The sequence below is a fragment of the Populus nigra genome, chromosome 6 (genome assembly GCF_951802175.1).
Source record: "Populus nigra chromosome 6, ddPopNigr1.1, whole genome shotgun sequence".
Lineage (NCBI taxonomy): Eukaryota > Viridiplantae > Streptophyta > Magnoliopsida > Malpighiales > Salicaceae > Populus > Populus nigra.
In genome coordinates, this window is record NC_084857.1 from 4,858,764 (window position 1) to 4,880,603 (window position 21,840).

The 21,840-nt window shown below is 35.6% G+C and overlaps 2 protein-coding genes across 2 annotated transcripts; both read left to right on the forward strand.

Annotated features, from left to right (window-relative positions):
* The first annotated feature begins 10,968 nt into the window (after positions 1 to 10,968).
* On the forward strand, positions 10,969 to 14,397 carry LOC133697020 (protein VERNALIZATION 3-like). Its single transcript, XM_062119338.1, has 4 exons — positions 10,969 to 11,222; positions 11,346 to 11,407; positions 13,009 to 13,049; positions 13,941 to 14,397. Exons 1-4 carry the CDS (start codon positions 11,025 to 11,027, stop codon positions 14,162 to 14,164), a joined length of 525 nt encoding a protein of 174 aa, XP_061975322.1. The 5' UTR covers positions 10,969 to 11,024; the 3' UTR covers positions 14,165 to 14,397.
* A 2,776-nt stretch (positions 14,398 to 17,173) lies between these two features.
* Positions 17,174 to 20,459, forward strand: LOC133696020 (chromatin assembly factor 1 subunit FAS1-like). The gene is given in 6 exon segments (XM_062118027.1): positions 17,174 to 17,876; positions 17,879 to 17,892; positions 17,996 to 18,095; positions 18,568 to 18,715; positions 18,796 to 20,045; positions 20,129 to 20,459. Coding segments are annotated over 5 exon segments (846 nt in total). The 5' UTR covers positions 17,174 to 17,398; the 3' UTR covers positions 18,902 to 20,045; positions 20,129 to 20,459.
* Positions 20,460 to 21,840: the final 1,381 nt, after the last annotated feature.

Below are 21,840 nucleotides of genomic sequence, written 5' to 3' on the forward strand. Positions count from 1 at the left end.
ATATAGAGAAGCAAATTATGTTGCTGATGTATAAGTTGCCAGTGTCGGGTTTGCACACTGTAACACATATATAGCTACTTTTTTCTCAAGCATGCATGGGCAATCAAGCTGCAGCACATTTTATCCGATCATGTTGTTAGTGATGTCTTTTCTGTAGTGTTTTTTTTTCTAGATTCTGTATTCCATTGTCCACTGTTGTTATATATTGTTGGTGGTGTTTAAATATACTATTTTTCAGTCAAGTGCGTGATTTACATTGTTCTAATTGGTTCCTTAATTTTGATTTATTTCCTTTTAGTTAGGCAATTGATGTCATTTTTAAATGTTTTTGCTGTCTCCTGATAGTTGCACGAGAAGCACCTGGATGGAAAAAAAGACTTGATAAAAAATCTAAGAAATTAGTACCTAGCTAATTGAAAATCTTTTTCCAGGGATCTAATAATGATCATAACAAATTTAGAAGCTAAATTGTACTTTTTGCAAAAATATATACAATGTGTCTACTATTTTAAGAAATTAAAACCTGAATTCAGAGATTAATTTGAATCTTATTAGAAAAAAAAAATCTAGGCACACAATTGCGAGGCATATGATAAAATTTCATGTACTTTTGTACCGTGAAAAAATTCTGAGCCTTAAATTCTTTCCGGAGAAATATGATTTTGTGGATTTCTATGGGATAAAAAAAAGAGGTACCTGGCTATTTTCAGATTAAGGGAAATTACCAGTTTGGCTTTGTAATATCAACTATATTTGCAAGACAAATGATTTTAGAAAAAAGTTACTTAAATTATCGGAGTGCATTTATTGGACTCCATTTAAATTACCAGCATGTCTCATAATTAAATAGACTAAATTAATATTTTGTGACAACAGATATATCTACTGCTTATCTTGCCATTAATCCAGTCATACTTGCTCACTCCAAACATATTAAAGTTGATCTGCTCTGTGTTCGTGAACATGTTTAATTAATTGGAAGAGATTGTTGTTTGATTTATCTCTAATCATAAGCAAGTAACTGATGTGTTGATCGAAGGTCTCTCTGCTCTGAAGTTTCAGATCTCTCACTCCAATGTTTGCGTTGGTCCTTCCCTTGCTAAGATTAAGGTATTGAATGAGTATAAAATATAAACATTGATTACATACGAAAGTCTATACACACACATATATCAACTCTTTGATCTTTTGTTTTCTTGATATGTAAACGACTCATATGTGTATATATACTCATGATTGGCCTCTGTAAGGACCACACCAATTCCATATTTCTTCGAGCGTTGCATATAAATGATATTAGCTACTCAATAATGTATAATTGCTTGGCTACAAGGGCAGTGACATGCATCCATTTTTACATTCAAATGAACAACCCTAATTTCTTTAAACTCCCTCTCTATAATTAATAACAAAAATATCGATTTCACTGGATTCATGGGCATAAATATATGTATAGTATATCAATAAACTTGAGGCCAGGTAGATATCAAGTTTCAGGGCGAGTAGAACAACATTTAAATATACCTGTATGAAAACTCGGCCCTGTCCTTTTAAATTTGATTCGACCCGGCGTCATGCAGAGGTATGTAGAGCAGTATTCATTACCTGTCTGAAAGCTCGACTTTGCTCTTTTAGATTTTACTTAAACTTTACTCAAACCCAGCTTAAATATAAGTGCTATATATAAAATATTTAAAATCATTCTGATTGGTTTAACAAGGCATCTTTTGATTTTGGGTATGCCGAGATGGAGACTGGCCATGGCTTGGCAGCCAAGCAATGCATTTCCATTTTAGGATAGTTCTCGTCGCTCGGAATAATGGTGTTATCAAGAAGAAGAGAAAAAAGTGAAAGGTGAGAAAGAAAAAGCAACCAACGAAATACTCGTATGGATTTTCGAATATTGCAGCCAAATATATCCCCAACCCCCATTGTGTGAATCGGGTCCATACATGCTTTATGATTGGGTCCCGCAGTTTAGAGATTTGTGGCCTTAAAGATCCTTCCCGGAGGAGGAAGGGAGGGAGGGTCAGCTGTCCTCATCTGTTTTCATATTCGAGTAACGTGTCTTCTTCTCATCTCGAGTTACCTTTCATACTCTTCGTTGTGAATAGTGTCCGCCTTTGTACTTAGAAGCACCAGCATACTGTGGAGCACTGCTTTCCGTCTTTCAGGTAATTATGGTTTCTGATGCGGACAGATCATGCAGGCGTGGAGCCGCTGCCACTATATTGCACCGTGGCTGTTTCGTGCTGGGTTGGTTGTTCAGAAGGCGAACATGGGCTGCCCTGTCAAGGTTTAAAACAGTAAAAATAATAATCTGTATTTAACAATAAATAATATCAAGATAATAGATACTTAAGATTCGATGAATAAAGAATAAAAAAGTTATAAATATAGAAAACATTTGAGCCGTAGATATCGATTTTCATCACTAACAAGTAGCAACGCGAAGATTCGTAAGTGTACACTCGCAATTTAAGATATAGCTGTGTATGATTGATAGGACTCATCTCAACCGCCCAACAGGATGGAAAAGAAAAGGACCTTGTCTCACCCTTTTCTTTCCCTTTTCCTTTTAATCCTTGGACTATTATGGTGAGTTTTAGACTATATATACAATTACAGGTGACTTCCTTCAAACTCTAGATTCCGCTCCGCTTTTCCTGTGGTTTGAACCTGACAAGGCAAATATACCGATCCCAGACCTTTCTTGACGACGGGAAGTCTCTGTCTCTCTATTTTTTCCCATCTTTGTATTGGTGAAACTGAGAAAATGATTTCAAATTGTTTGGGATATTGACAAGGACCATGGAGAACCTTGCATGCAAGACTTGAATAATTACAGCACGTTGATTTGGGGGTCCATAGGAATTGCAAGGATAGCTAGGTGGTGCATGGCACCCGCAGGTTTCCTGATGGAATTCTTAAGACGAATGACTCCATCTAATTGAGCATCAAAGCAAGCAACGGTGAAGAAGACTGAAGACAGTCAAACAACATCGCCTCTGTAGCTCGTGTTGTCGTCCTGCCTGGAGAAGAAGCATATCCTTTGCAGAAAACAAAGAAGATTAGGGGGCGTTTGGGAAGGGGACTTCTTAGATTGTAAATTTATTATTTCACTTGTTATTTATAATTTATAAAAGGGTAAGCCATAAATAATTGGATTTTAGATGTTTAAGTCTTAAAAATAAAACAATAAACCTAATCTGATTTTTCACGAATTTCCTATCGCTATTTTGTTTCCAATCAAATATAAATAATGATATTTCCAGCAATCACATGAAGAAAAAATCTAAAAATCTACTTATCAAATCCTAAACTCTATGATTTATATATTCTAGCTAGAGAGTCATAATTAATGCCGATATGATTAAAACATTAGCTGTCACATCATCATTAATTATACTAGTTACTATTTACTTAGCAGTTAGTAAATCGGATTAAGTAAACCATTAATTACCTTTTCCTGTAATGATTATTTCTTTCCTAACGATCGATCGAGCAATAGTTTATTATTGGGTTAAAGGTGTTCAAACCCTGGAACTCCTGCACCAAATGCAACTCGTACCTGAACAAGAGATTCCACCCCATCGGTCCCTATACTATATTTTTGGATCGGTTTGATCCCATTATTAGTTTCGTGGAGATCTATCCACAAGATAAAAAAAAACTTTGCACTTGGAAATCCCGTGGAACTTGAAAAATATCCCAGAACTCATCAAAAATGAAATTTGATAATTCTATTGCAAGATAGCTATTTTGCGAATGAAAATCACTTTTTCTTAGTGGTGTCTTTTCTGTAGTGTTTTTTTTTTCTAGATTCTGTATTCCATTGTCCACTGTTGTTATATATTGTTGGTGGTGTTGAAATATACTATTTTTCAGTCAAGTGCGTGATTTACATTGTTCTTATCGCGGGTGCGCGACGTCGCGGCGATCGTCCTCCTTCAAATGGGTATGGGGGGTATATATCTGGTAAATATGAAGAGACAAGGAATTCTTTGTCTCTAAGCAATAAAAAATGGTGTGGAAGTTGCCACTTAGTATTTTGATCACTAGGAACCCTAACTGGTCTTAGAGATCGGGCACGGGGACTGGTTGCGTAAAGGGATGGTATTAGCACCCCAAATACGCTCTACCTAAGATAAGCTGTATTGTTTATTTGCCTGATAAAATTCAAGGTCTCGTTGTGTTTCCTAGTTCTTGGTCCGTCTGTGGTTCAAGAAAAGTCCTCCTCAATAAGGAGGTCCTTATCTTATCGGGTAAAACCTAACCGTTCTAACGTCTATGTATGTTGGTCCGTCTATGATTCAAGAAAAGTCTTCCTCAATAAGGAGGTCCTTATCTTATCGGGTAAAACCTAACCGTTCTAATGTTTATGTATGTTGGTCCGTCTATGGTTCAAAAAAAGTCCTCCTCAATAAGGAGGTCCTTATCTTATCGAGTAAAACCTAACCGTTCTAATATCTATGTAAAAAGAACATATTTTTAATATCAGGAATACGCTTTATGTATAAATTCATAATCCCATATAATAAAATAAGACAAAGATTTTTTTAGAATTTTTGAAATATTGGCCTAGTTCTCATGGCTTGAATAAACTGGTTATTAAAGCCAAAATGCATGCTAATACATATATTGTTTTGAAATTTTCTTTGTTGTATGAAAAATATGATGTTGTAATATTTATATATATATATATATATATTGGAGAGACTAGGCCGTATGCATGAAAACAAAACATTTTTAATTTATTTTATTTTTTTATGTCTTGACAAAAACCAGGTATTTTAATACCGGATTTGTATCTTTACAGTATAAAAATACAAACCGATATTGATCAAAATACAGTAATAAAATTACAACAAAATCACATATTTTTTTAAATAATTTTTTTTGCAGAATTTTCATAATTTTTCATATATATATATATATATATATATATATATATATATATATATATATATATATATATATATATATATAATACAAAATACAATGTATGTAACATATAATATTAAATGGGATGGGATGGTCCGGCCCACCCAACCGGGCCGGACTCAGCCCAAAAGGTATTGGGCCGATCTCGGCCCAAATACTATTATTCTCTTCTGGGCCAGGCCCGACCCAGAAGACAGGGTTGGGCCAGGATCCGCCTGGCCCAGACCAAAACAGGCGGGGGGAATTATTTCCCCCCACCCCTGCATGCAGAACGTTATTCGTTCTGCATGCAGAGAAGAAAAAAATAAACACCGGAAATAGGGGGGACGAAGAGTTACCTGGCACGGAGGCGGTGGCTTGCTGCGTTTCTGGCAGTGCTGTGGCGAAGGCTGGTGGCGGCGTCTTGGCTCACGGACGGCGGCTCCAAGCAGCGGCGACGGTGCTCTGTTTTTTAATGTTTTCCCGTGACAGCCCTCCCGGTTTGTTTTCCTCAAATTTTCAAATCTTCCTTCCTCTTCCTATGTTTCGGTCTTCCTTTTTTTCTTCCCTTCCCTCTCTTCTCTTGGTCTGTTTTTTTCTTTCCTCTATTTTTTTTTTGTTTTCTCTCCTCTCGGTTTCTCTCTTCTTTCGGGTCTCTCTCCTCCTCTCTTTCAGTTCTTTGTTTTTTCCTTTTCCTCCTCCCTCTCTTCAGCGTTCTTGAGTTCTATTTATAGAGCCAAGGGCGTGGCTTTTTACTGTTCTCATGGGGAGCAGCCGGCTGGTCGGCCATTGGGCCCGACTGCCAAGGTTCGGCTCCCCCCGGTTTTCTGCCAGGTGCACGGCGGGTGGTCAACCAGTGTGTTCGGTCGGTGGGCTCCAGGCGAGAGAGGACCCGACAAAAATTTAAACAAAAGCTCCTTTTTTCCTTCTTCCCCGCTGCATGTTCGGGGGGGGGGGAGAAGAAAGAAAAACAGTGTCGTTCAAAACGACGCCGTTCTGCTATTTTTTTTAAAATGTATGAAACGACGTCGTTTTGGAGAAAACGCGCCGTATCATTTACATGTGGCGCCATAACGCGCCAATTTTCAAATCAGCCCTCAATCATCTTTTATTCATTTCAATTGCATCCCTGCCAAATTCGGTCTCCGCCCCTCTTGTTGGCCGCGTTTTTCACTTTAGTCTTTGGCCTCTGATTTATTCAATTGAGCCCTTAGTTGATCAATAAACTTTCAATTTCTTCAATTAGGTTCCTGATTTCGTTAATTACAACCCCTATACTTACGCTCCTTCTCCAATTTGGCTCTTGGTTTCGGATTTCTTCAATTAAGTCCCTGATTGGGCCTTAAACTTCAATATTTATGCAATTAAGCCCCTGATTTGACCTAATAAATTCTTAAAAAATATATTTTGGCTCCAGAACTTAAATTTCTTCTAATTAAAGCCCAAATTGACTTAAAAATCAATTTTTTTTGCAATCAAATCCCCTAAAAATTCATTTAAAAATCCAATTAAGTCCATAAACATTCAAATTTGGGCTTTTCTCCTCAAATTTCAAAATTTCCTTCTCAACAGGGCTCTCCTCCTTCAAGAATATACTGTCAAAAATCCAATCTTTGTATTTTTAACCTCATTGACCAATTTTCCGCCCATTTTCTGAGCGCTTCTGCCTCCTGCTATTTTTCTAACCTTCTTTGGCTATATATTTATATTTTTGTGGGGGGAGACCCAAAAATGGGTTACAACAGTTCTAATTGGTTCCTTAATTTCGATTTATTTTCTTTTAGTTAGGCAATCGATGTCATTTTTAAATGTTTTGGCTGTCTCCTGATAGTTGCACGAGAAGCACCTGGATGGAAAAAAAAGACTTGATAAAAAATCTAAGAAATTAGTACCTAGCTAATTGAAAATCTTTTTCCAGGGATCTAATAATGATCATAACAAATTTAGAAGCTAAATTGTACTTTTTGCAAAAATATATACAATGTGTCTACTATTTTAAGAAATTAAAACCTGAATTCAGAGATTAATTTGAATCTTATTAGAAAAAAAAAATAATCTAGGCACACAATTGCGAAGCATATGATAAAATTTTATGTACCTTTGTACAGTGAAAAAATTCTAAGCCTTAAATTCTTTCTGGAGAAATATGATTCTGTGGATTTTTATGGGATAAAAAAAATGAAGGTACCTGGCTATTTTCAGATTAAGGGAAATTACCAGTTTGGCTTTGTAATATCAACTATATTTCCAAGACAAATGATTTTAGAAAAAAGTTACTTAAATTATCGGAGTGCATTTATTGGACTACATTTAAATTACCAGCGTGTCTCATAATTAAATAGACTAAATTAATATTTTCTCAAATAATTAATTAATCAACACGCTTTAAAAAAATTAAAGACAAGTGAAAGAACTGGTATATTTTGTGACAACAGATATATCTACCGCTTATCTTGCCTTTAATCCAGTCATACTTGCTCACTCCAAACATATTAAAGTTGATCTGCTCTGTGTTCGTGAACATGTTTAATTCATTGAGAGAGATTGTTGTTTGATTTATCTCTAATGATAAGCAAGTAACTGATGTGTTGATCAAAGGTCTCTCTGCTCCGAAGTTTCAGATCTCTAGCTCCAATGTTTGCGTTGGTCCTTCCCTTGCTAAGATTGAGAAGGCCTAATAGATGGATCAGTATAAAATATGAACATTGATTACATATGAAAGTCTATACACACACACATATCAACTCTTTGATCTTTTGTTTTCTTGATATGTAAACTACTCATATGTATATATATATATATATATACTCATGATTCGCCTCTATAAGGACCACACCAATTCCATATTTCTTCGAGCGTTGCATATAAATGATATTAGCTACTCAATAATGTATAATTGCTTGGCTACAAGGGCAGTGACATGCATCCATTTTTACATTCAAATGAACAACCCTAATTTCTTTAAACTCCCTCTCTATAATTAATAACAAAAATATCGATTTCACTGGATTCATGGGCATAAATATATGTATAGTATATCAATAAACTTGAGGCCAGGTAGATATCAAGTTTCAGGGCGAGTAGAACAACATTTAAATATGCCTGTATGAAAACTCGGCCCTGTCCTTTTAAATTTGATTCGACCCGGCGTCATGCAGAGGTATGTAGAGCAGTATTCATTACCTGTCTGAAAGCTCGACTTTGCTCTTTGAGATTTTACTTAAACTTTACTCAAACCCAGCTTAAATATAAGTGCTATATATAAAATATTTAAAATCATTCTGATTGGTTTAACAAGGCATCTATTGATTTTGGGTATGCCGAGATGGAGACTGGCCGTGGCTTGGCAGCCAAGCAATGCATTTCCATTTTAGGATAGTTCTCGTCGCTCGGAATAATGGTGTTATCAAGAAGAAGAGAAAAAAGTGAAAGGTGAGAAAGAAAAAGCAACCAACGAAATACTCGTATGGATTTTCGAATATTGCAGCCAAATATATCCCCAACCCCCATTGTGTGAATGGGGTCCATACATGCTTTATGATTGGGTCCCGCAGTTTAGAGTTTTGTGGCCTTAAAGATCCTTCCCGGAGGAGGAAGGGAGGGATGGTCAGCTGTCCTCATCTGTTTTCATATTCGAGTTACGTGTCTTCTTCTCATCTCGAGTTACCTTTCATACTCTTCGTTGTGAATAGTGTCCGCCTTTGTACTTAGAAGCACCAGCATACTGTGGAGCACTGCTTTCCGTCTTTCAGGTAATTATGGTTTCTGATGCGGACAGATCATGCAGGCGTGGGGAGCCGGTGCCACTATATTGCACCGTGGCTGTTTCATGCTGGGTTGGTTGTTCAGAAGGCGAACATGGGCTGCCCTGTCAAGGTTTAAAACAATAATAATAATAAAAAAATCTGTATTTAACAATAAATAATATTAAGATAATAGATACTTAAGATTCGATGAATAAAGAATCGATAAGTTATAAATTTAGTAAACATTTGAGCCGTAGATATCGATTTTCATCACTAACAATTAGCCTCGCAATTTAAGATATTACTGTGTATGATTGATAGGACTCATCTCAACCGCCCAACAGGATGGAAAAGAAAAGGACCTTGTCTCACCCTTTTCTTTCCCTTTTCCTTTTAATCCTTGGACTATTATGGTGAGTTTTAGACTATATATACAATTACAGGTGACTTCCTTCAAACTCTAGATTCCGCTCCGCTTTTCCTGTGGTTTGAACAGGTGACTATATATACAATTACAGGCAAATATACCGATCCCAGACCTTTCTTGACGACGGGAAGTCTCTGTCTCTCTATTTTTTCCCATCTTTGTATTGGTGAAACTGAGAAAATGATTTCAAATTGTTTGGGATATTGACAAGGACCATGGAGAACCTTGCATGCAAGACTTGAATAATTACAGCTCGTTCATTTGGGGGTCCATAGGAATTGCAAGGATAGCTAGGTGGCGCGTGGCACCCGCAGGTTTCCTGATGGAATTCTTAAGACGAATGACTCCATCTAATTGAGCATCAAAGCAAGCAACGGTGAAGAAGACTGAAGACAGTCAAACAACATCGCCTCTGTAGCTCGTGTTGTCGTCCTGCCTGGAGAAGAAGCATATCCTTTGCAGAAAACAAAGAAGATTAGGGGGCGTTTGGGAAGGGGACTTCTTAGATTGTAAATTTATTATTTCACTTGTTATTTATAATTTATAAAAGGGTAAGCCATAAATAATTGGATTTTAGATGTTTAAGTCTTAAAAATAAAACAATAAACCTAATCTGATTTTTCACGAATTTCCTATCGCTATTTTGTTTCCAATCAAATATAAATAATGATATTTCCAGCAATCACATGAAGAAAAAATCTAAAAATCTACTTATCAAATCCTAAACTCTATGATTTATATATTCTAGCTAGAGAGTCATAATTAATGCCGATATGATTAAAACATTAGCTGTCACATCATCATTAATTATACTAGTTACTATTTACTTAGCAGTTAGTAAATCGGATTAAGTAAACCATTAATTACCTTTTCCTGTAATGATTATTTCTTTCCTAACGATCGATCGAGCAATAGTTTATTATTGGGTTAAAGGTGTTCAAACCCTTGAACTCTTGCACCAAATACAACTCGTACCTGAACAAGAGATTCCACCCCATCGGTCCCTATACTATATTTTTGGATCGGTTTGATCCCATTATTAGTTTCGTGGAGATCTATCAACAAGATTAAAAAAACTTTGCACTTGGAAATCCCGTGGAACTTGAAAAATATCCCAGAACTCATCAAAAATGAAATTTGATAATTCTATTGCAAGATAGCTATATTGCGAATGAAAATCACTTTTTCTTATATATTTTTAAAACGTTAACGTTAAAGAAATTAACACAGCAATTCAACAAATACCTTCTTAGTTTTTTTTTCCTAAAAGAACAAGAAAGTATCAATTATTCTTCTTGTATCCTACAAATTAAACTCAAGTTTCAAATAATATCCTGGCATTCTATCATCTTACGTACATACCTAACTATGTTGGGTGTGTTTACACTAGGTAGAAGGGCTTTGAGATCCTTCGCAGGGAACTTGGTTTGGGAGGGGGAGCAAGAAAAACTTATTAGGGGCCAAATTATAAATTAGGAATGCCAAGAAAAAATTTCAGTTACTTTTGTTAAATGTTCACAAGAAAGGGGGGGTTTTGTGTGTTGGGAAACGTGAATCTGGCTCTTTTTGAGAACAAAAACCACTAGACCAGGTGAAAAATGAAACTGGCTTTTGTTTAATTTTGAGAAAAGCGAAAAAGGTTGCCTCCTTTATTCTACTAGGACTCCGGATGCAATAGAGTTTCAGCCTTCGAGGCATCACCACAAGCCCAAAAACGTCATCTAGGAATCCCCAAAAGAGAAGAAAAGAAAAATAATAAAGCAAGGTAGATTCTATTGACAGCATAGCAGTAAATAAAATAAAATATATACCACAAAAGAGTTTATAAATAGCCGTTGTATCTTCTTAAATTGCTGCAAAAAATCAACTAACATTCATTCAACAACTCAAACTATATTTGCATACAAGTTGATCAGTGCTGTGCAAGAATGCCTAGGGATAGAGAACCTCTTAGTGTTGGCCGTGTTATAGGGGACGTGTTGGACCCCTTCACAAGATCTATCTCCCTCAGGGTCAATTACAATTCTAGAGAGGTTAACAATGGTTGTGAGCTCAAACCCTCTCACGTTGTCAACCAGCCCAGGGTTGATATCGGTGGGGAAGATCTAAGGACCTTCTACACTCTGGTAAGTCCCAACCATGTCCTCCTCAACGCAGTAATGTTTTTGTTTTTTAGTCATTCATCGCGTATAATTTATTCTCTGGATTCTTTGAAACCTGATGAGCGGTGAAATTCACTTCTATCTTAGGTTATGGTGGACCCTGATGCACCCAGCCCAAGTAACCCAAACCTCAGAGAATACTTGCATTGGTAACTGGCCTTTCTCTCGCACACACATACATCCACCCTCTCGCGCACGCACACACACATCTGAGCAGTGAGATTCACTTTCATCGTAGGTTAATATATGGTACTGGACGCTGATGCACCCAGCTCAAGTGACCCAAAACAAAGAGAATACATGTATTGGTAACTGGCCTCTCCCTCACACCACACTGTATTTCAATCTCGCTATTCTAGCAGATCTAACACAAAAGTGCGAGTCAGAGGGGCATGAGAGCTTAGGCTATTAATTTGGATTGAAGAGATTCCCTGACATGATACCAAGGATTTTTTCGTCAAATGATCCGGATTTGGAATTATACTATCCTCTAATCTCAACATCCTAGATCTGTACATGTCAATTTTAAACTCGAAAGACTTTCGTAAGAGAGCATGTAGAAGTACTTAATTTCAACTGGGATAGTTATTTGACAGACACCAGATTAAACAATGCATTTAAGGTGATGGTGAGTTCTTGGATGATTGTCTCACACACAAATGATCAAACCTGATAATTATTTATAAAGCAACGTGTTTTTTTAGTGTCGATTTACTCCGATCGTTCTTTAATTAATTAACCTAACCGACCATGGAACTACTTAAGCGCTCTCTAAAAATGACTTCACCTGTACGTCGACGATTACTATGGATCAACGCATTGTCTATTATCTGCTATTACAACTCGTAACAGTACTCTCATAGAGTTATTGGTCTGGACGGGTGACTTACACTCATGGAAGCAAGTACTGAGCTGGGAAAAAGCTATATATATGCCATGCATTGTCCTTCATATATACCCATAAGATTACAAGAAGCCGAAAGCATACTGTAAATTCGAAGACCGTGACCTTTGTACTGCCCCCTGCTTGTGATTTTCTTTCTTGTTTGATTGACAGCCTGTTCCTTTCGTTGTTTTCTTTTTGTTCCATTTCTTCTTCTTTTTTCTTTTCGTTTCATTTTTTGTTTGAGTTGTCGTTTACTGGTAGCGTGAGTGAAGCAAAACTGTGGAAGGGGGTCTTCCTCGTATTGACTAGGATTTGTTTTAGGATGTCGGGTCCTACATGTACGATGATAATGGGTAGCAATATCGAGCAACCTTTTTGGTTCCTCGGAATTTACATATTTTCCTTTTCACTGGTTTTTTATACATTCAAGAGACAAATCTTGTTTGCATGCCTTTAACAGAATAACCTCATAGCCAGGTCACCTTCATGTCAGAGCTTTACAGCGTGCCATCAAATTATCCACTGTGCCATGTGTTAATAGAGAATAGATTTTTAAATTCTCATGTAAAAATAAAAAATTATATGAAGACAAAGGTTTCATTTCCTTTCCTAACAATTTTACCGTTTCGCTTTCACTGGAAACGAACAAATTAACATTATATTAAAAACAATGCTAGGCTGATATGAAAAATATCAAATCAGCCCGTGTCTCATGCGCGCGCATACATATTAATTATTATAAATCTAAAACACGCGGGAATTCTGCGCATGTATCCTCTTACAAGTTACTTTAAACGGATTGTTTACATTTTCATTTGAACAAGAGCTGAAATTAAATTACTGTCTTGTGACATGAACTTGCAGGTTGGTGACTGATATTCCAGCAACTACCGGGGCAAACTTTGGTGAGTATACTTACTTTAGTATATTATTAAAAGACTAGAAAATTCCATGAGGACCCTTTCAATCTTTTTTGTGTGGAGGATTGGTGGAGAGGGACACTAACTACAGGGAACATATTCTGATTTTGTTGTAGAGCATCTCGGTTGCTAGGACAACATTATTCTTCAAAACATGATTCCTAATGATCCTATTTCAGTGAATATTTTGCTGGCGAATGGTTGGATCAAAATTTAATTGTGCAGTGGTCCTTTTCCACCGAAGCTCTTTTAGATGGTCTTAGCTATATCTGCAACAGAATTAATTTTTAAAAAAGCGTTATTTCTTAAAAAGCCTAGTTGAAAAATGTCATTGCTATAATATATCTCATAATAATCACGTTTCAGCAGCATGTAGATTAATCTTAGCAGTATTTAGATGGATCTTGCCGGGCCTAATTTAAATTGAATCCATGCTGCATTAATCACCTAATACCATAATAATATTTACAACAGCGCCGCTAACACATCTAGAGTTTGTAGTGGTTATATTCTCACGATAACATGATGTTGGAGGCTACGATGAAACACTAAGAGTTCTTAGGCAAGTAGCTAGCATTGTCTATTTCGTTTCCAGTCACGGTCAATGCGATTTTATAAAAAGCAAGAGAAAGTGTGAATGAGAATTGTGGCGGGCAAAGATAGTGAAAGGGTTACTGTGTACGTACGTAGCCATATTGTATGTGTTCCAGCTAATTACCACGACTTGTTGCGGTTGTCTTCGTTGATTAGGAAAATAAACTCAGTCTGATGTGCGGAGGTTGATCCTAATATTCCATTTTACTGTATGCTATTTTTATTTTTTTTGTGTTGTTTCGTATATACAATGAACTAAGCATGTATTGGTGATTTGCGTAGGGCAAGAGGTTATGTGCTACGAGAGCCCAAGGCCGACAGCGGGAATTCATCGGTTTGTTTTTGTGCTGTTTAGGCAACTAGGCAGGCAAACAGTGTATGCCCCTGGGTGGCGCCAGAATTTCAACACCAGGGACTTTGCTGAACTTTACAATCTAGGGTCGCCAGTGGCTGCTGTTTATTTCAACTGCCAGAGGGAGAGTGGTTCCGGTGGAAGGAGACCATGAGAGAAAGATTCCCTTCAATCCCGATGGTGGAAGGATGGAGGACGAGCCCATCTCTCTCTCTCTCTCTCTCTCTCTCTCTCTCTCTCTTTCTCTATCTATCTATCTATATATATATATATATATATATATATATGGCTGCTTACACAATATTATCTAGCTTCTGCTATGATTCCTAATGAAAATGTCTAATTACATCAAGATATCAATAAAATGGGGAAACTATGATTATTGCAGGTATCGAGATCGCTACATCTCTCCTCCCTTTTTCTACTACGTGTCGCAAGTCTGTCCACTCATTTTGGAGTGGAAGATAAATGACAAGAACCCCGTCAAAATAATGGAAATGGAGAATGAATGACAGTAATTAAACCACTTTTACTATCAAAATCTCGGCTTTGTATTTGATTTTTTCCCGGTGCTGTTTTTTGTAAAACAAAGTTGAGATGGCGGCTTAAAAACCCAGAAAATTTAAATTAAACGAGTAAATATAGATCAAATCATAATATAAAATTAAGTATAATCTCGAATAAGGATCATTAAACATTCGGTGGTCCCGATGAATTAAACTTTTAGATAATTCAAGATTAGCTAATTCAGCATGCTGCTAAATTGGCTTTTATGTACACATGTTGAATTAAAACTTGTCATCATGTAGTCAATAACTCTTTATCTTTGTTGACTAACGTATGGTCCGCGTCAACTTTCACTTTATTCCTTGTTATTAATTTCGATAAAATCTTCGATGGACGAACACATTAGAGAATTACACGAATAAACTCAACATTACAATTAAATGATGTTTTTAAGGTAAAGTTTATTCTGAGCGTGTGAACACTCAATGTCCTTACATTTTGTCTAACTTGTAATCACACTTTACATCCTTGATGTATCGTGTTCTAATAGAAGGATGAAAGGACCAGAATGCTTCTATAACCCTATGGTCCAGGTCGAGGCAATTACCATCTTCTTGACAGTGCATGGATAATTAACCAACTATTTGACAGGCCAGGACCTGTTTTGTTTTTGCTTGTCTGACACTTTCATGTGGCAGTCCTCTGCTACTCTCTATTTTACATGTTGTGTTTTTTGCCTGCTGGTGTTTTTCTCTCCTCATCTACGTACAGTATTCATGTTGAATCTCATTTATTCTAGATTATTATGCTGTTTTGCAAATAGCCAGGAAACTCCTAAAGTACCCGATCTTTAAAGTGTATTGTCTTTCTTTTCATCATGTCATTTTACAGTCACTGGTCAAATCGATGATATGAACGATGATGCACACGCTATTCCCTATGAATGGAAGCTGCCATTTTCTTTGGGCATCTGTGGTCTTCTCTCTGCGCAACACAACATGCCTGTAATATTGTAACTGTCCCGTGATTTTAAAACCTCTCACCCTCACTTAACTCTCAGGTTTTAAGTTTAATTTTTAAAAAGTATCGGTTCAAATTTATAAATTTATAAATTAAATTTATATAAACATTAATTTTAAAGCCTATATCACACGCACATGTATTTTGTTAAAAGACATATTTTCAACACAAAATTCTCCCTGTGTTGCAGAAGCTGATGGAACTCTCAATTTGTTCCGGTCCCTGCTGCCATTGAAAGGGCTGTTGTTTGCTCGTTCTTTAAAGTTTAATCAGTCTCAATCTCTGATAAAATCAAGATTTTAGATTCTTGCCAACCTACCTAGAGTTAGCCTAGGTACAGGGCTGGATTTTCTTAGGGCAACTCCGACACAATGTTAAATGGAGAGCCAAATATTAATATTTTAGTTTTTCTTTTCATGCAGGGGAAGGGAAACAAAATGCCAAAATGTATTTTTCTTTCTACAAATATTATTATTATATATCTTAAAAAAAAATCTAAAACCAACAAAATAAGACTAACAAAAAAATAAATCAATTAAATATAGCTATAAAAAAATCAAAATCATTAAAAAAAATAAAACACTTATTTATTACACTGCAATACAATTAGCTTTTCAAATAATTTTTTTCCATTAGAGTATACATGACTAAAAAAAACTATATTTATACTATTAAAAATGATATCTTGTGAATTTAGCTCTTTAAAATAACATCTCTTCTTGGAGATGGTCTTAGAACATATATATATATATATATATATATTTTAAAAAAATAGTTAAATTATTAATATTATTTTTTTAACAGCATAAATATAGTTGTTTTTTTTTTATTTCTACCACACACACACTACAATGGTTAAAAGTAAATATATTTATAATAGCGGATTGTGTTTTAATATATTTCACATATAATTATTTTAATAATATGATATGACTTTGTTAATTTGATTAGTCTTAAAAGAACTCAGATAATTCTCAATCAACTCAATATTAAATGATAAAATTAAAAAATTCAATAAAAAATTATAAAAACCAACTCGAATAAACTTGTTAAACTCACGATAAGGGTAACGAGACTAGGATAGTCTTGTACAATGCAAAAAAAAAACATATTTAAAAAAAATAAATGAAAAAATAGTGAAAAAACACTATTACACTAAATAATATTTTGTAAAATTTTGATATTTTTGCAAAATATATAGGAATAGTATTTTTATAAGAAACCCCTCTATAACTACCCTAATAAGAAGAGTTAGGACTTGGAAGTGTATTCATATCCAAGATTTCATGTCCAACTCTTGCCAATGCAAACAATTCTATGGACCCATTAGACATGGACAGAGCCCATGATTTAACTGTACTGTGCTTACAAGAAATTCCTTGTCGAGGGCCTGTGCATTTTCAGAATTAGTTGGGTCTCGGCCCATATATCCAGTGCCTATCCAAAAAAATATGGCAAGAGAAATTGTGTCTGGGTATTTCATTTAGTATTCATCTTGGAACATGGAAAATAAGTATTTAAAAATATATTTTTTTCCCATTTTTCTGATTAAATAATCATACCTTTCTCTATTTAATACAATAAAAATAAATAAAATCACAATAAGTGTTTTTAATCCCATCCTCTTCTCTCATACTTATATCCCATTTTTCAAATAAAAAACGAAAATCTAAAAAGAAAAAGAAAAAGAAACAAGATAATTAAAAGAAGAGAGGGAGAAATGAAATCGCGGGCTCCTCCTTGCCCGAGAAGCACATTGAAGAAGAAAACCCCATAGTTCAAGTAAACACTGTCGTATCTTCCTTTCCACAACAACAAAAAAAAATCCCAAAGATTGGGGTTTTGATTTGGAGCGAAGGCAATGGCCGAAGTGGTGAAGATGGCAATCGACGGCGAAGATGAGTCTAAACCGAACGGCCAAGATCAACCAAAGAAGACCCTGAAGAGAAAGCGAGCAACATTAACACCAAAACAGCAGCAACAACTTTTGAACATAAGAGGTGAACAGAAAGGAGCCAAGATTGAGGAATTAAAGAGAGAAATGAAAGGGCTATTTAGGTATTACAAAGAAACGACGAGTCAAAAAAAGGGTTTTGGGTTTGGTGTAGATTTGAGTGGAAATGAGTGTGGTAATGTGAATGTGATGGTGGGTTTGTTAATGGAAGAGACTGGCATGTCGTTTACCAAATTGGCGGGGGAAATTTATAAGAAGTTAGTGGAAATGAGTGGGAATTTGACTGTTGTAGTAGTGAAAAATGCGGTGTTGTTTGTTGGTCAAAGAGTAATATACGGTGTGCCTAATGTCGATGCTGATATTTTAGAGGACGAGACTCGTTCTTGTCTTGGTGCTGAGAGGTTTTTTTATTTCATTTTATTGTTTGTAGCCTCTTACGTGTTTATTGCTTGTGCTTAATCTTGCTACTTGTCGTTAATAATTTGATTTGTGTACTTGTTGTAGACAAGAGACTTCAAGCTAATGCCGAAATCTGTCCATGGAGCGTTGAAAATTAGGCGCACGTGTCGGAAAAAGATTCATGACAGGATTGCTGTTGTTTCTGGTAATATATGTACGATTAGATTTTTGTAGTCGCTTCGAGTTTGTTTGTAATTAGTGGTAAAAGCATGAGATGGCTGGGTTAGTGGACAACGCTTCTCTTGCTCTGTGCAATAATCGTGACTAAAAATGCTTGGGCAGCTGCCATTCTTTAAATTTTATGAATTCATGACTTTCTTTAGTGTAAATAAGGTTTAACTGGACGAAACATGTGCTTTAGTGTCTCTGAAGTCTGAACAGACACCTTAATTAGAGCATGCAGTTCATTGATACCTGTTCACCATTTTGCTTTTCTTACCTTGTATCTTAGTTGCTAGAGTTAAAAGGTGTGCAGATTGCAGAATGAATAATAAGTGAAAATTACACTTAGGCATGCCGCCTGCCTATAGTACAGGATGGACTGTTTCGGTGATATAAAACTTTGTACTTTCTTGTGGTTATAATGTCACTACTGACGTTTTTGTTTCATTTTTCAGAAATGATAACTGCATTACAAAAGCAAGAGACTGATCAAAATTACGAGAGTGTTTTAATAAAATCATCAGAGAAGCTTGGCAAAGTTTTAACAGAGGCAGACATTCGATTGTTAATCGATGGCTTGTTACAGAAGAATGGAGCAGAGATGTATGTATCTAAAAAGGCTCTTTTTTTTTTGTACTTTAAATAATGCTTTTTTTTAATTAAATATTGAACTGTCGTTGTAGAGCTGACAAGGAAGCAAAACAAGAAGAGAAACTGCTCGTCAAGCAATTGAAGAAAAATAAACGAGAAGAGGAAAAGGAGAAAAAAAGGATGGACCTTGAACTTTAAAAGGAAAAGAGACAAACTATGTGTCCAATCCTCTCCCTTTTTTCATTAGTACGAATTGCTGTCATGTGCTTTATCTGCCTATGGAAATGGGAACAATTTTTCTTGGGTCATATTATCCATTTAAAATGAAATATTTATTCCATTTTCTTTCATACAGTTGTGCGTGAGAATGTTTTGCTAAGTTTTGTAATATTTTTGCAGTTTGTTGTTATATTCATATTATTCATTTAATTTATTCCAGGAAAAAGAGCAAAAGCGATTGCAAGAGGAGGCAGAAAAGGATGAACGGCGTCGTGAAAGGGAAGAGTCTGAAATTAAAAGACAGTTGAAAAGGCAGCAAGAGGAAGTGGAGAAGGCACAGCGGCGCAAAGAGAAGGAAGAAGCTGAGTTGAAAAGGCAAGTGGCTATACAGAAGCAAGCTTCAATGATGGAACGCTTTCTAAAAAGAATCAAAAGTAATTCCCTATGTCAGAATGACCAGACTTCAACTAAAGCAACCGCTTTTGATTCATCAAGCAAAGAAAGTAAAAGGATTGCTGAGGCAATTACTCAACTGATGGACTGTGCTCTTTCATCAAATGATAACATTACAGCTGACGACATTCGCAAGTAGGTTATGCACTCCCCAACCTGCCCTCCCATATTTTTGCTTACACTAACTTAAACTTCCTAAGTAGATGAATTTCTGATGACTGGTTTTAAAAACGCTTTTAAAATACAACTCCTGTGTTTTAGTTGTTCTTCCTCGAGTTTAGTCAACACTTGGGGCCTATGTATTTTGGCTTCTAATCGAAATGCTGACAGCTTTTGCAAATAGAATAGCTTGGTTTGGTAGAGGGAGAACAAGTCAAACTGTTTGAAATTCCAAGAAATTATAGCAGAAATTTTCACGTGCAAGATTTAAAATGGTATCAAATCTCTGCAAAGAATGAAGATGCTGAGATCCAATGCCTAGTTGTGACGGCTGGAAGTGGTTGAAATAATAGATCAACCAATGATATACTGGCAATGGCAATTGAGTTCGAGTAAGGAATTATGATATGCAACCTCCCTAGAATGTTGAATCAAGGGTCTCCGTTCTTGCTTTTATAAGTGCAGGTTAAGAAAGAAGTTTTGGACGGGGTTGGCGTTAGAATTTCACCAGGTATGTATGTGTTCATGTCTTCAGCGAGTTGAATCATGTTGCGATACTCTATTACTAAAATCCTTGTTCTTTTTAATGAGCAGAAAAGGCCAGGGGATGAAAGACATATCTATATTTCTCTTGAGAGGTGTTTGCCTCCTGCTGGTAAAAGCTCGACTCCTAATGGGTCCTCGCCTCCGTCGCTTAAACATGGTTTAGTTGCTGAGGGGCCAGCAAATCTGCACGGACAGCCAGCCATAGCCTTCTTCTCTGGATCATCTTTGGCCTTTCAATTTTTTCTCCTCTAAATTTTCCCCACATTTGGGCCACATTCTGTGGCATGTAATTACAAATCATCTCGAGAAACTCAGCATTAGTAAAGTTTTTGTTGTAAATCATACAGTTGAATATACGGTGATTAAACTTTTGGCCTAACCAGTACCTTGATGAATATTTAAGTAGGCTAGAGGTATTTATTTTCGACTTGGTTCGGTTTTTGTCAAAAAAAATAACCAAATCAATTTAAAAAAAAAACCGCAACCGAACCGAAACCGGTTTAAAAGGATCGGTTTCGGTTGTGTTCGGGTTTTTAGAAAAAAAACCGGTTCAAACCGGTTTGACTCGGATTTTTCCGGTTTGGCTCGGATTTTTTCGGTTTGACTTGGTTTTTTCCTGGTTTTTTCGGTTCGGGTTCGGTTTGGTTTTTTCTATTCCAGACTTAAAAAACTGAAACCGAACTGAACCGGTTGGTTTTTTCAAAATTTTAATCGGTTTTTTTTCACGGTTCGGTTTTTTCGGTTATTTTTTTCTGGTTTTCTCATTTTAATCGGTTTTTTAGTTTTTTAAAACACCTCTAAAGTAGGTTAAATACTGTCGTGAAAGAATCTTCTTTGAAAACCAGGCAACTCATGTGTTCTAAAAGGGTTTTCACAAGATTGACTAAGCTTGCGTTCGAAATATGCATTTCAGATATAGAGTTCGTGTGTTAATCAATTAACTTTATATGTGGCTTTAGTTATATGAAAAATAAGTTTCAATTTTATAAAATTTTAAAATCAAATTTTAGAAAACATCTTTATCTTAACTTCTTGATAATTTTTTAACAACATATGCATTTAAATTTTTAGTTTATAGTTAATTTTTGCTATGAAAAAGACATGTTAACAATGCCTTTTTAAAGTATATAAAATTAAAAATACGTAACATAAAATATATGAAAAATAAAATTTAAAGTACATAAAATTCAAAATAAAAATAAATTATACTATCAAAGTTGCACCCTTCGATGTTTTGTATAATAGAATTCATCGATGATCGAATCTGAATCAATATCTTCAACAAGCTCTTGTTCAATGTAAATCATTATAGAATCTACTAAGAACTCCTCTTTCATTTTATTGCGAAGCATAGTTTAACATGTTTCATAGATAAAAATGCCCGCTCTGTAATGGCAGTGGATACGGGCAAAGTCAAAACAAGACAAATCAACCTGTCAATCAAATTATAGTGTTGCGACTTATTTGTTTCAACTAATCCTCAACATAATTCAGAAATGGTAAACATATTCTGAAAGCTGTCATGATGAATCACATCAATATGATAATGATCTAGCTGAGATTTCAAATAATATATCTCTTTTTCATTGAAATCTTCAGGATAAAATTTCTTAGCAAGCTTGTAAATAGCATCAACTTTAAATGATTTAAAGTTGTCATTGGGTTCTAAAGTAGAGCTAAGTATGAGGAGTTCCATTGTCCCATCACTGAATCTCGAATTTAATTCTTCCACCTGAAAATCTATTGTTGAGTTAAATATA